The sequence below is a fragment of the Labrus bergylta genome, chromosome 13 (assembly GCF_963930695.1).
Source record: "Labrus bergylta chromosome 13, fLabBer1.1, whole genome shotgun sequence".
Classification (NCBI taxonomy): Eukaryota; Metazoa; Chordata; class Actinopteri; order Labriformes; family Labridae; genus Labrus; species Labrus bergylta.
The window spans coordinates 25,835,512-25,848,941 of record NC_089207.1 but is presented as its reverse complement, the minus strand read 5'-3'; the positions used below and the strand labels follow the sequence as shown (position 1 = coordinate 25,848,941).

The 13,430-nt window shown below is 39.7% G+C and overlaps 1 protein-coding gene across 1 annotated transcript; it reads left to right on the top strand.

Annotated features, from left to right (window-relative positions):
- The first annotated feature begins 2,405 nt into the window (after positions 1 to 2,405).
- marchf4b (membrane associated ring-CH-type finger 4b) lies at positions 2,406 to 12,858 on the top strand. Its single transcript, XM_020651142.3, has 5 exons — positions 2,406 to 2,718; positions 3,088 to 3,809; positions 9,537 to 9,692; positions 10,530 to 10,722; positions 12,255 to 12,858. The coding sequence occupies exons 2-5, from the start codon at positions 3,318 to 3,320 to the stop codon at positions 12,677 to 12,679; spliced, it is 1,266 nt and encodes a 421-aa protein (XP_020506798.1). The 5' UTR covers positions 2,406 to 2,718; positions 3,088 to 3,317; the 3' UTR covers positions 12,680 to 12,858.
- The last annotated feature ends 572 nt before the right edge of the window (positions 12,859 to 13,430 follow it).

The window sequence follows — 13,430 nt, the reverse complement described above, 5'->3', positions numbered from 1 at the left end:
ATCTGAAAATATGACATCATCGCTGTTACCATGCAGTAGATGTGTGCAGTGTTCTTCTGTAAACAGTGTCTCTGAATAGAATCTGCTCTATTGGCTTGTTTATTCTGATTACCTATTTAATGGGGCACTTCTTTACCCCTGAGGTATTATGAAAGGACAATCAATGGAAATTACCTGCCGGAGTGGAGAAGCAGCAGGAATGAGAGCTACAGGTTTAATGTGTTAGTTTACTGTTGGACACCTATTCAATGCTCATACCATAGACACTAACCTGACTAGCAGACATACATTTTGAGAAATAAAAAAAACAGCCAAACACTTAATCAGTATTTTAATGAGGAGCAATTTTGAGTTACTTGTACTTAAAGTTTTTTGTCATTACAGTTTTTATGTATGAAAAGATAAACAGACAGTAGGCTATAATCATTTTACAAAGTGTCCAAATTCACACAGATCCTCACAGTGTCCCAGCACACAAAACTCCCACAAACTCTTAAAGTTCTCACTTTCAACATTGATTCTAGCTCAAATTTGTTCATTTGATACTATTTCTAACATAAATCATCCTTTTTAAATATACTGATCTACTTTTTAATTATCATGGATCACATGGGGACACACCTCTATACCTTCATCACTACTGAGTCAGATTTTGATAGCCTCAATATTTTATTGTCTGCAAGTAGGCATAATCTTGACAATACGGTGCACCTGACATTTCCAATATAGAGTACTGGTCATCAAGCCAATCCATGTGGAGCTTAGAGGGAGAAAAATAAAACGTGTTTTAACTCATACTGACCACATTCCCCCAAGTCTCCTTTATTTATTTACTGGCATTTTGATTGGATTTTTAACCATTCCTCCTGTCAAGTCAAGTCAAGTTTATTTATATAGCACGTACATTTCATACGACAGGCATAGGCATAGACTCAATTTGTTTTTAAGACAGAAAAATAACAGGCAAAGATACATGACAAAAACATAACGTAAGAGCATATTAGATAAGAAGGTATTACATATAAAACAAAGCTTTAAGACAAAAGATACAAAGTTTATATTCTAAAATAATTAAAACCTAACTAAAAGCCTGCAAAAAATGTGTTTTTAGCTTGCTTTTAAAAGAAGACAATATTGATGAATGGGGCCATAGTGGCTGCAGGCTGATTTATAGTGGATTCTCGGTGAGGAGACCTTTATTTGATGATCTCAGGGATCTATCCGGTGTGTATTGAGTGAGCATGTTGGTAAGGGGTGAAGCCATTCAAGGATTTGAAGACAGTTAAAAGTATTTTAAAATCAATTCTTTGCTTTATCGGAAGCCATGAGATGTAAAAGCAGTGTGTTCAAGCCTTTTGGTTTTTGTCAGTATTCTGACACACCCTATATCCTTCAATGAGCCTCAGATTTTAATTTTTTTTTGTGGTCCATTAACATTTTCATGATGCATAGATAGTTTGTGTAGGTAATTCAAAGAACTCCATCTCTGGGTTCTTACCCTAAATGAATTCAGCCTTAATGATATAGTCTAATTAATATTTGATTAAGTTAACCCAACAGTAAGAAATTGTGTATACTATCACCAGCTACAATATTAAGACGCTGCTAATAATCAGCAGTTTATTTGATAAAATTGACAGTCTATGTTTTACATTGTGGTGTTGCAACATTTTAGTGCTGATGTTATAACTTGACTAAAAACAAAACAAAAAAATATGCAAGATCTTAAAGTAACAAATGACTCATTCGTCCTTTTAATGGAAAACTCTCTACGTGTCTTTTTATCCAGCTGAATCTTTATGAGTCTTCTTTTCTTTCGTGATAGTAGGTTACCTTGAATATTTCACATTTTGGTCTGTCAAAACAGCAATATGATAAAGCCAAATAGAGCTGTGGGAAATTGTGATGGGCAGCAATACAGCATGATGAATCTATTAACCCACATAGTGTTGGGATGTAGATAGTGTGGACTGATGTGGTCAGCTTATGAAAATAAAAGTTCTACGTCTTCCATCATTTCTTTAATTGTGTGTTAAATTAAGTGTTTTTCAGTGGCTGCTTTATTTGAGTCTAGCCTCCTTTCTCTTTCAGACATTACAATTTTTAAGACTTAAGCCACTCTCAGCGTGATTGGTATTTGTGCCAAGCAAAATGACAATATTTAACTGAGCTGCTATCAATAATTTGTGTTTGCCTTGTGCTTGAATTGTTTAATTATTGATTATTAACTTAATTTTCTGCTTTCAGTTTGCATGATTAAAGGAAAATACACATTAATGTCGCCTTTAACTTATCGACTTCTTCTATAATGATAAATTGCTTGCCTTAAACAAGTAATCAACCATCTCTCTGTGTATTTGTCTCAGTCCACACTTGTAGTAATGAGTGAGCTGCTTGCATCACCGTGCGCTGCGGTGACGTGTGGCGTCTGGGAGCTGTCCCAGGAATCATGGTGCTGAAGCTGCAGCACCGATTCAGCAGCCAATGATCACAGGAGAATCCGGGGCTACGGATGCTTTCACCCAGAGCAGGACAGTCCGACAATCGTGTTGGATTATAACGGAGATTTAAACCCATCGGCTTTTTCCCCTGGACATGGAAATTCGATAATTGGGGATGTAAGCTTCACACAGACTTGCCAGCGACCTGCAGTCTGGCTGGAGATCTATGAGAAAAATCCCGAAACTGTGAGTCGTAGACATCGGGGTAGCTCGCCAGGTAAGACAGATTTCGCTTCCTAACATGGCACGCCATCGATTGCCTTGAAAGCCTTTCAAGACGTCGACAGTAATATGAGCTCTGCTGATATCAAATGTGTATTATGCATTATGTGTTGTTAGAACATTGCATTTTAAGAGTGAGCGCTGACATTTTGTTTTGTAGTCTGTAACAGTCCATTGTACCGAAGACAGATTTTGATTCTGGGGTTTCTGGGCTCGTCGTGAATCTGGAGGGAGAAGCCTGTCGAGATAGTTTATGTTGTACAGAGCTGCCAGACTATTAAGGCCATGCAATGACAGTGGGCACACAGCCTTATTACTTGAATGCATATTCCTATCAATCTAACATTTGACTTTCCTCTTTTAGCTGTTCCATTTATTGAACTTAATGGCTTCAGACACTTGTTTGCATCGATGGGATTTATTTGCCTTTTGGATTTACATTCTGGAGGGACGACAATAAAATACTTTCAATTATAACATTTTAACAAAGAAAAATAAAGTCTGCTTTAACCCAAAAAATCGCAGGAAAACAGACTTTCCCACCCGTCCACATATGAACAAGTGTTTTGCTCATGCCGGGGATACATACAGTACATGCTGATCTCGTCCAGCACCTTTGCACGGTGCTTTGAGTTTGTGGCCGGAGACAGCCTGATGCTGCGCAGCCAGGGCATGCTAAAGAGCCGCTGCTGCGTTCTGCTCGGTGACCTGAGGGTGCTCCTACTCGGGCCACCGGCACCACCAACACCGCTGCCTCCGCTGACCCCCATGAGCAGCCAAACTACGGAAAGCCATGAGACAGGCGTCACAGTACCCGACAACAACAACACGTTAACGCGGAGCCACCAGCACGCAGAGGACCGCGCTGCCCCACCTACCGCGGGAGCCACCGGGCCACCGGGTGGAGAGCGACCGGTGTCGGGCTGGGTGGATGCTGCAGAGCTGTCAGCGGCCCTGCGTGGCTGCAGCAGCTCCTCTGATGACTGCTCAAAGGGCAAACTGGAGGAGAGGTTTTCCCTCACCAGCTACACGGAGAGCGGCTTCAGGACGCCTGTGTGTCGGATCTGCTTCCAAGGACCAGAACATGTAAGTCCAGAAAAAAATGTTTTTTCTAAATCTTAGAAAAATATATTTCTTCTAATCAAAGAAGTTTACATTTGATACAGAAAAATATTTATATTTAATATTTATTTATACTCTTATACCTCCTATAACTGAGAAGCATCAATATTTTTGGTACATTTTTAGTTAAAACAGAATCCATCAACTCATTGCACTCCAAGCAGCTTTTTGACCAAACTAGTGAGTTGACTGTTACACCCTAAGATTCAGAAAACTGGGCTTCCCTTGTGAAGCTGCCTTTCCAGTGAGGACAATAGCTGCTGGAGAGCCATCTGAAGAGGGATCTTACTGCATCCTGCAGTCAGTCCTTTGTGTGGCTTAAAAAGACAACTATAGCTCACAGTGGGAGGATAATGAAAGACCTTATCCCCATGGTTGACAAGTGTGGAGGATACACCAAGATGCAGTAACAACTCGTTATAGCCAAACACTGTGAATTCATATTGACGCATTACATGTGTGAAAAAAAGAAGAAAATCAAATGATAACTCTCACTTGGTGCTCACAACCAGCCGATAGAGGGAAAAAGTAATAATGATAATGTGCACAGAACAGAAGGGAAGAGCCGCAAAGCAAATCACACAGCGTGCCTCCGCCTTTGGGGCCATATCGATGATAATGTCACACTTCATCAATCAGGAGAGGAGAAATCTGAGAGAAGCTGGCTTAGGTGTGCCACAATAAATAATATTAGACTTTAAAAGAGAAGCTGGCACTTGGCAATTTACAGACACATTAGTTACACTGTTTGACAGAGCCTTTGAAACCACATTGACGAATATGTCACACCTTGCCAATTAGTAATGGCGGTAGGGACGTTGGAAGAAATGTGAAGCAAGATAACTGAGTATGCAGAACATAACTTTGTATCTGGCAGTCCGTACTCATGGTTACTTTTTACAAAAGCAGCAGATAGATGATATCATTTCACGGTCATTGCACTGTGTATGGCCTGTAATCTCTCTATGTTTCATCAACTAATTACTCCAAGAGCAATTCTGTGCTTCAATCCACCTCTGAGCCCAGACTTTGTAATTATAACTGACATGGGGTCTACTTAGGAGATTGAAAACAAGGCCTGATCTTCTTTTTTTCCAGAAACTCCACAGATAGTCGGCACACCGCAGTGCATATGAATTACCGCCTTGAAAATTTGCAGTATTTCCCATGGCTTCCTCCTCCGACTCGTCTCATCGATGCCTCCTTGAGACATTGCAGCTAGTCAATAGCACTTGAATTGGGGCCGTCTTATCATTATTCAAGTTCTTATCTATCAGCGTTCTTCCTTTTCCTGTCATCTCTGCTGTTGGCTTGGGTGAAGTCCAGATATGGATCTGCTGAGGTGTAAATGGGTACAAGGAGAATGAGGCTCCATTTGAAAAGAGAGATGAGTGGACTGTGTCACTGTGTGATACAGGCAGCGAGGACATTAGTTATCCTCTGTTCTCTTTAAGCCTTCAGGATGTCACATAGACCAAGGCAGCCAGTATATCATTTGACAACCAACATCCAAAACACGTCCTTCTCCGAGTCTGAGATACTCGAGTAAGAGTAAAGAAGGGAGCAGAGGCATTTCTTGATCCTTGAGTATCCCACTAGAATAAGACACTAAGTCTCTGACAGAAGCAACCACTGAAAAACAAATGTACTGGTGATTAAATGTGACATCAAACATTGTAATAACTGCATAGTCGAGTTCATACTGGAGTATTTAGGTAGTTTTTTCTTTGAGGTGCTCTTAGTATTTTGCAACCAAACTACTGTTGTTTTTCTGGATATAGGCAATGCAGCCTTTTCTCATACAGTATATGAATCATACAAAACTGAATACAAATATGTGCATCCAAAGGCCAGAGGTCTGTAAGACCAAGTCTTACTGGAGGTAAGATATTCCTCCTTATGTTAGCACAAACAAAAACTACAGATGTAGACTGCTTCTCTAATTATGCACACATTGTAAGCAGTATAAAGTACAACTGAGCCAATTTCAGATGAAATGACAAGAAAGCAATGAGTCTTTTAGAGCAGTACCCGGGGTTATTCATGTATATTTTATAGACAGCTTGCTAGAGACGTATTTCAGCCTGTTACTGTTTGCATTTAAGGTCAGCAAAACGCTTTGCAGGGGCATTTGCTTTATTCAAACTTGTGCTTTCAGACTAGAGCTTGACCTGGCCCCTCGAAGAATAAGCTATTTCTCTGAATCACTCAAGAGATTTTCAGGAAGTAGTCAAGTCGTGCACAAGCTTATGAAAAAGAGATTTAATACAGAAATATCCAAAGAAAAGTCATGAAGTATTACCCTGCATGTGGCATCCTCTCCTGAAGTGTCATGCACTATTACATCCAAGTGCCCTTTAGGGCTGATGCTTCTACTGTCCTGTCCTCACTTCAGTGGCATGTTGAGAATATGTGAGTCCCCGCTGCTTTGAAAAAATGTTGGCTTTCCCCTCCTAAATCACAACACAGATGATACACTTGCACAGTTTGTTTGTCTGAAGCACAATGAGAAGCCTTGAGGGGTCAAGTTAGCATCATTCTTTCTATATGGCCCCACTGAGCAGAAGCACTTTGCTCTCCTTATCTATCATTGGACTCCTCCTCTGCCATTTGTTGGGAATAGATTACAAACAAGTTACATAACCACGCGACATTATTATTGGAAAAGTCATGTGAGGTGTTAATTCATCATTTTAATCTTTAAACTCTCGTAGCTCCTCTATTTTATTACTCTGAAAGAGCCTGTAACTGTCACTGTGCGCCTAATGGTTCCTGTAAAATAAGCAATGAATAGGACGCTCCCAGCAAAGGTTTTATTCACGCTCATTACAGGTAAATCAATTTAAAGTAATATGACTCAATGTAATTTTTCTGATGACTCAATATGGCAAGTTCTTATAAAAGGATTATATGAGGCTCTAATGTCAATGGCTATTAAAATAGCTTTATTCAGTTTCATTGGGAGCTGGTTTATTTAACCACAATTTCCCTTCTCCTTGAGTTAATGGGGTCCACTTTCATTGATTGCAGATCCTTAATAAATGTGAGTAGCTATCTCTTATTTAGTTTCATGTCATTATATACATTGGGAGATGATCCAATAATTTAATAAGATGCACTGAGGTGTTTCAAGGAAAATGCAGATCAGAGAAAGAGAATATCTCAGCCAAGCTTTCATACTCTTTTTTTTTTTAAAAAGACAATCTTCTGTTGTGTTATTTTTTCAATGATATTTGCTGTTTGATCAACAAAAGGACATTTAGTTATCACTTTCTGTATGCGTGGGCTGTAATGCCACATTTGTTATCAGTCTCTCTTACTCTTTCCAGCCTCAGTTGTACTGGACTGATCTAGGTTTCAGCTCTTGGCTGCAATCAGCCCAGTCACCGTGAGCGGTCCGAGTCCCACTGGACACGGCAGAAGTGTTCTAGTGCTCCTGCCAATACACTCCCACCCTGGCCATCTGTGGATGGGCCTTTTCTCCTCCAGCTCCCTGCTTCTTCTTCCTTTTCTCCTCTACTAGGGCCCTGCTCTGTCTGTCAGCGATGTCAGCATAATGACAGCGCGGACAAATAATTTGGAAACTCACTGCGTTTTGCATTTTCTTTCTACAATTTCTAAGCCATGTTCAGGGTGGATAGGGACACGGTTCATATTCATTATTGAATTAAAAATACTATGGCTTAGAGAGTGAATGCCTCAGATTATAGAAGAGAGCTCTCTTGCTGCAGAAGGGGTTGGCTAATTTATTTTTCTTTCTCTACAGGGCTTTTGTTCAATCTCATTAAGATTAAAGTTTATATACAAGAAGGTCAGGCTTTGAATTTTATTGATCCAGGTTTCTTTAACGGTGGGTCAAGACCTTAAAAGAGTGCTGGACTCTATCGTTTGGGTCATCATATCGGATCTGACATGAGTAGTAATATATTTTAATGAGTTCTGGGCCCAGGGTTAGAGCCTATAAATCAAATTTGTTCCTCAGGCTGAATAGAGCGTAAGAATATTTGCTGGTCAAGGATTGAGCTGAGCACATATTGCTGTTAAGTAAAAAACTATTGATGCCAATTTAATACATTTCTTAATGTCACTTTAGTTGACGTGTCTCTCTGTTAACTCTAAAACCTTGGAAGACATTTGTGTCACATTTGAAATCCTCTTTTTTTTGTTATTCTCCCTTTGGGCTGTATTTTCAAGTGGATGGCATTAGCTCTTCTGCACATATTCTACACCTCTCTGGGCAGTTCCAACATAAACAAATGGATCTCTTAAGCCAAAGAATAACTAACTTTTACGACTGTATCTCTGTCTTTGCATGTCCTTGTAAAGGGTCGATCAGACAACTGCTGCAGTCCTCACTAAGACAAAGGGAAGGTCCACATCCAGCTAGTTTAACTTTGGTTTCTTAACACTGTTTTTTAAAATACTTATATAGGATTACAAAGCGCTTAATTAGCACTTGTTTTTAGGGCCAAATATAATATAATCTGTATTGTCTGCCTGATGTCCCTAAAGTATTCTACACATTACAAAGCTGTGTTCTCTTTAAGGCACCTAAAATCTAGGGAGAGAAAAAAAACTGCCAAAAGAGCTAGAAGCAACATTCAGTTGTTTTGAAACAGGCTTTAAGACTTCTTATTCTTATTCTTGCCATCTTATTCAGATCTTGCACCACATTGCAACTCCACTGTGATTTTTTTATTCAGTCCTTTTAAAATGTCATGTGTTTCTTTTCTTAATTATATTCATGTCTTATGTAAATGATTTTAAACGACCTTGTTGGTGAAAGGTGCAGGACCAGTACATTTACAAGGATTTTTATAAAGATCAGTTTGCAAATTAAAAAGGAAAGTAAAGAGAATAGATGTGAAAGAATGACTTAAAGGGGAAATTATGTGGTTTTTTTTAAGTAACATTTATTTAGAACTATAAAAAAATATTCATGCATATGTGACAGCCAAATTCCCTTCAGCAGGTGCAGTAACAGAATACCTTCAGCACAGTATTTTGCAGCTGTTTTTGAAGGTTTGCTCTCTGACAGAAGCTTCAGTGACTAATCCTCCCCTTTTCAAAGCTACTGGTAATCATGCATTGTGTCTGTCAACTAGGTGTGAGGCAAAGCTCCCATTTCACACCTGAACTGGTGTTCTGCTGTAATGTGACTGTGTAGTGCTGTGTGTATCCTGTGTGCATGCAAAATCTCTCCGAAAAAAAATCAATAAGTGAGCACAAAGAACTGCAAAGAAATAAAAAACCTATGATATAACCTGCAGAATATTGCATGAAAAAAGGGGTTATTTGCAAGGGCCACAGAAAAAGAATGTGTCAGCCAGTCGATGATAGCTGAAGGGATATACAAATCACAAATCACTATAAAGTCCATGCTTAAGCCGAAGTCAGAGCCAAACATTCTTAGCAATTTGTTTCTTGTTTTTGGTTTTTGTTTCATTGTATTCTAGGTGCCTCTAATGCAAAAAGTAAGCCAGTGTGCATTAGTGCGGAACGTCTCTTTATTTTTATCACAGTACTGCATTGAAAGTAAATGTCCTGTTTCCCAGCAGCAGCAGCACATATTCTTCAAAAAAGATTTGTAATCAATGTCTTAATGAAAAAATATGTATTTAACTGAACTTTACTGTGGGACACTCAGGTCTTGGTTTGCCTGTACTGACAGACTCTGCTTCTGTCCTACAGGGGGAGCTCCTGAGCCCATGTCGGTGCTGTGGGTCAGTACGCTGCACCCACCAGCCCTGCCTCATCAAGTGGATCAGCGAGAGAGGATCCTGGGCCTGTGAGCTCTGCTACTACAAATATCAGGTCATCGCCATCAGCACCAAGAACCCACTACAGGTGAGCTCTTGGTATAGGGATCTGCAGTTGAGATATTAAAAAGGAAAGGGGCTTCATGAGTAATAGTGATTTGAAGTCCTTGAAGCTAGGAGGTTACAAGAAAAAGCAGTACTGACATATCTGTTTTTTTTGGACTTTTAGGAGTGTTTTGGCAAATAGGAAAATAGCTCCAGGCCCCCTTCCTCTGGGACTCATTTAGAACCATTTTTGGTTTTCAACTAAAATTTAATTTGGCACAAAACTACCAAACAGCATTTTCCAGGATCACACACTGTGAATCGTGTCGTGCACTGATGATGAAGAGAAGAATTCAGCATAAAAGGAATGGTGTTCTTGAATTAAACACGCCTTTTTCTGTCTGATCTGTAGAACAGAAAGATTACAGAAACATATTTTCTCTCAGTTTTAGACATTGGTGACATGATAGGTTCCTTTGTGATTACACATGGATTTTTTGGGGGGAAGTTATCATCAGGCAGCACTGATATATGAAATACTGTCTCCTCTATATACCTGGAGTCAGATGTATCATCACCTAACCTATACGTTATGATGTTAAACAAACCAGATAAAGTAAATCAAGCGTTTTGTATGTATACCTTTTAATTTTGGTGCTTTATTTTTATTGAACAGTTTGGTAATGTGATAATCAGCCTCATTAACTTAGAATATGGATGTTTTAAAAGGTGCTTTTTTGCGATTGATAGTACCCATTGACAAGTTTCTCCTTAAACATTTGTTCTAAGCCTTGTCACACAATGTGTTTTTTTCAACTGTCTTTAAAGTTAAGAGAAATGAAAAGAGCTTACCCAGATGGTGGTCTGTGTCTCCCTGCAGTGGCAAGCCATCTCGCTGACAGTGATCGAAAAAGTTCAGATAGCAGCAGCCATCTTGGGCTCCCTTTTCCTCATGGCAAGTATCTCCTGGCTGGTGTGGTCGTCTTTCAGCCCGTCCGCCCGTTGGCAGCGACAAGATCTGCTCTTCCAGATCTGTTACGGCATGTACGGCTTCATGGATGTCGTCTGTATCGGTGAGGAGCTAGAGTTCACGTTGGTTTAATATGTGTTTAGATGAATATAGAAAAACACAGATATATATCATACATGTATCCAGTCTGGTTATATAAGTGTGGGGTTCATTGTGCATTCAACAAGCAAAACAAATAAAATGCCAAAGGTGTTCAGCAGAATCAATGAGTATACCCACTGGCTGAGCACAAATTATTGTGATTGCCCTGAACTATTGATGATCAATACGACAAATCTATAAACTAAACCAAAACTAATTCATATCCATATTCACTGTGTGGAGTTTTCTCAAGAGACACTGGCTTTAAATTTGTATTGCACAAAACATCTTTTTTAAATTCACTAAACAACAGCAACTAAAATAAAGGTGCGGACATTCTGAAAGCTGTCTTTATCAATAAAGCATGAATTCAATTTACTAGAGTGGTTTCTGTAGCATAGATTAAAGTGTGTTCTCTCTATAATAAAATAACTACAGCACAAAGTTCAGGAGCACATTAAACACCATGGTACACTAAAGGTCCAGTAACTTGAAGAATCCGCTTTAGCCTGCTGTCCTCCTCTGCAGCCCGGGGGGCCGCATGTTTGGAAAGACAGTGTGATGGCATCTGACATTAGAAAAAGTCTAAGTGACACAGCAGCAGACAGGGGGATGAGAGGAAAAGCAGATTGATTGTCTCCGGTTTGGTGGCAATGAATGACTGCCGAGTCATTAACTCTGCTCTTTACAGAGATTAACTTGTCACCTGGCAGACGGTAAAGAGCAAAGCCCCGACTTTCCCTCATGCACAAAGTCGGAGTGGGAGAGAAACAGAGTTGAAAAGGAGAGACCGGATTTTTTCAATGAACTATGTAAATATAGAAGATGGTGGGAATGATTAGATTTCCATATTTAGCAGTCAGCTTCCTATGTCATTTTCACAATATTACAGCTATATGTAAGCTCTTAGATTTAGAGCACAACTTTGTACCTTTACATAAATGAAAGGCATAACCACTTTAAATCCAAAGGCTCTATGTATATGTTGTAGCAGTGAAGATGGTAAGATCATCATCAATATCTAATAGAAAAGAATAGATGAGAAACTATCTCATTGTTACAGGACGTCCCTCTACATGAAAAGGAGTAAAATGTTGGTGTCAGAGCCTCAATTGTCACAGATTGATTTCAATTTTCCAGATACTAAGTTCAATGAAACCAAATCAATAAGCAATTTTAAACTTTGATAAGATGTTATCGAACAACCCCAGGGACTGGATCCATCGTTTAAACCTAAAACAAAAGTGGTGAGTGTTGCTGCGTCATAAGTTTTTCCATGTCTACCATTTTTCAAAGAAATAGAGATCTTATCTTAGGCTTATGGTGCAGTACTTTAAAGATGAGTTGTTTTGTTCTGCTGCTCCCCAAACTATAACTTCCTGCAGGCTTTAACACAGTGAATCTACCACTGCAGAGGCATAAATCACTTTGTTGTGTCATAAAAGTCTGCTGCCAGACACTGACATCGTCTAATTGATGCTCTGATCTCCACAGCACTAATCATCCACGAGGGACCCTCTGTGTTTCGAATCTTCCACCGCTGGCAGGCCGTGAACCAGCAGTGGAAAGTCTTGAACTATGATAAGTCGATGGACAGCGGCGACCTGAAGGACTCCGCTGTTGAAAGAACTGTGTCTCAGCCCAGCCCGGGCTTTCAGACTGGCCTAGGTGTGTCCACCTCCACCTCCTCACTGATGGTGGTCGCCTCTACAGCTGCCGGCTCCACTTCTACAACCATGGTAACCGCAGTACCAGGAGGACTGGGTACACATGTGGACCCAAACAGCGGCAGCACAGTGCCAGACCAACACTGTCCCTACAACATCCTCCACCTCCTCAGTCAGCTGAGGCAGCCGGAGGTCCGCAGCCAACCCAGCAATAGCACAAGAGAGCTGGTCATGAGAGTCACTACAGTCTGAGGAGTCAGTTGAGGCCTTATCTCACACGGAGGTGAAAGTTTTATCAACCAGCTGACAGTTGAAAAAAAAAAAAGTCTTATCTTGACTGCACTGGATTAATACCATGTTTGTTGTTTGTTTCAAAATGCATCTCTGCTGTCCTTACATGGATTGAATAAAAGTCAAAGTTGTTTAATTTGCAGATTGGTTTGAAAATATTTCTGTCTGGTTTTAAAGTTGAAGAACATGTGCAGAAATGTTCCTCCCTGACCTTTAAAAACACTCAACAGTGAAGTTCAAAGGTATGCTTATGAGAGCTTTCAACCACTTCTGAGGAGCCACCTCAGCCAGCTTTATTCAACAACTGAGCATATACTGTTGAAAAGAGTATTTTTGAGCTGTGGTTTCCTTTTTAATATTGACTACTAGAATTTTGAACAGGAGGACATCTGTCTGTATCACATAACAATGATACAAAAATAAGTGTAGAAAGATCTGAGACGATCCTATATTTACCACAGAAACCCTTAGGATTCTTAAATCTGTATCTAAATGCACATTTACATCAAAGAAGAGATCATTTTTGAATATAATGAGATGGATTTTCTTTGTGATGGCATTGTTTTATATCAGCATAGTAGACAATGAGAAATTACATGATCAAACGATGTGCTGCATCTTTTTCTTTATCGATTTGGAAGATGTAGTGCACACTTTGTGGTCTATGAAATGAAGTGATCAAACCTTAAAAACCATAAATAAATCATTTCTG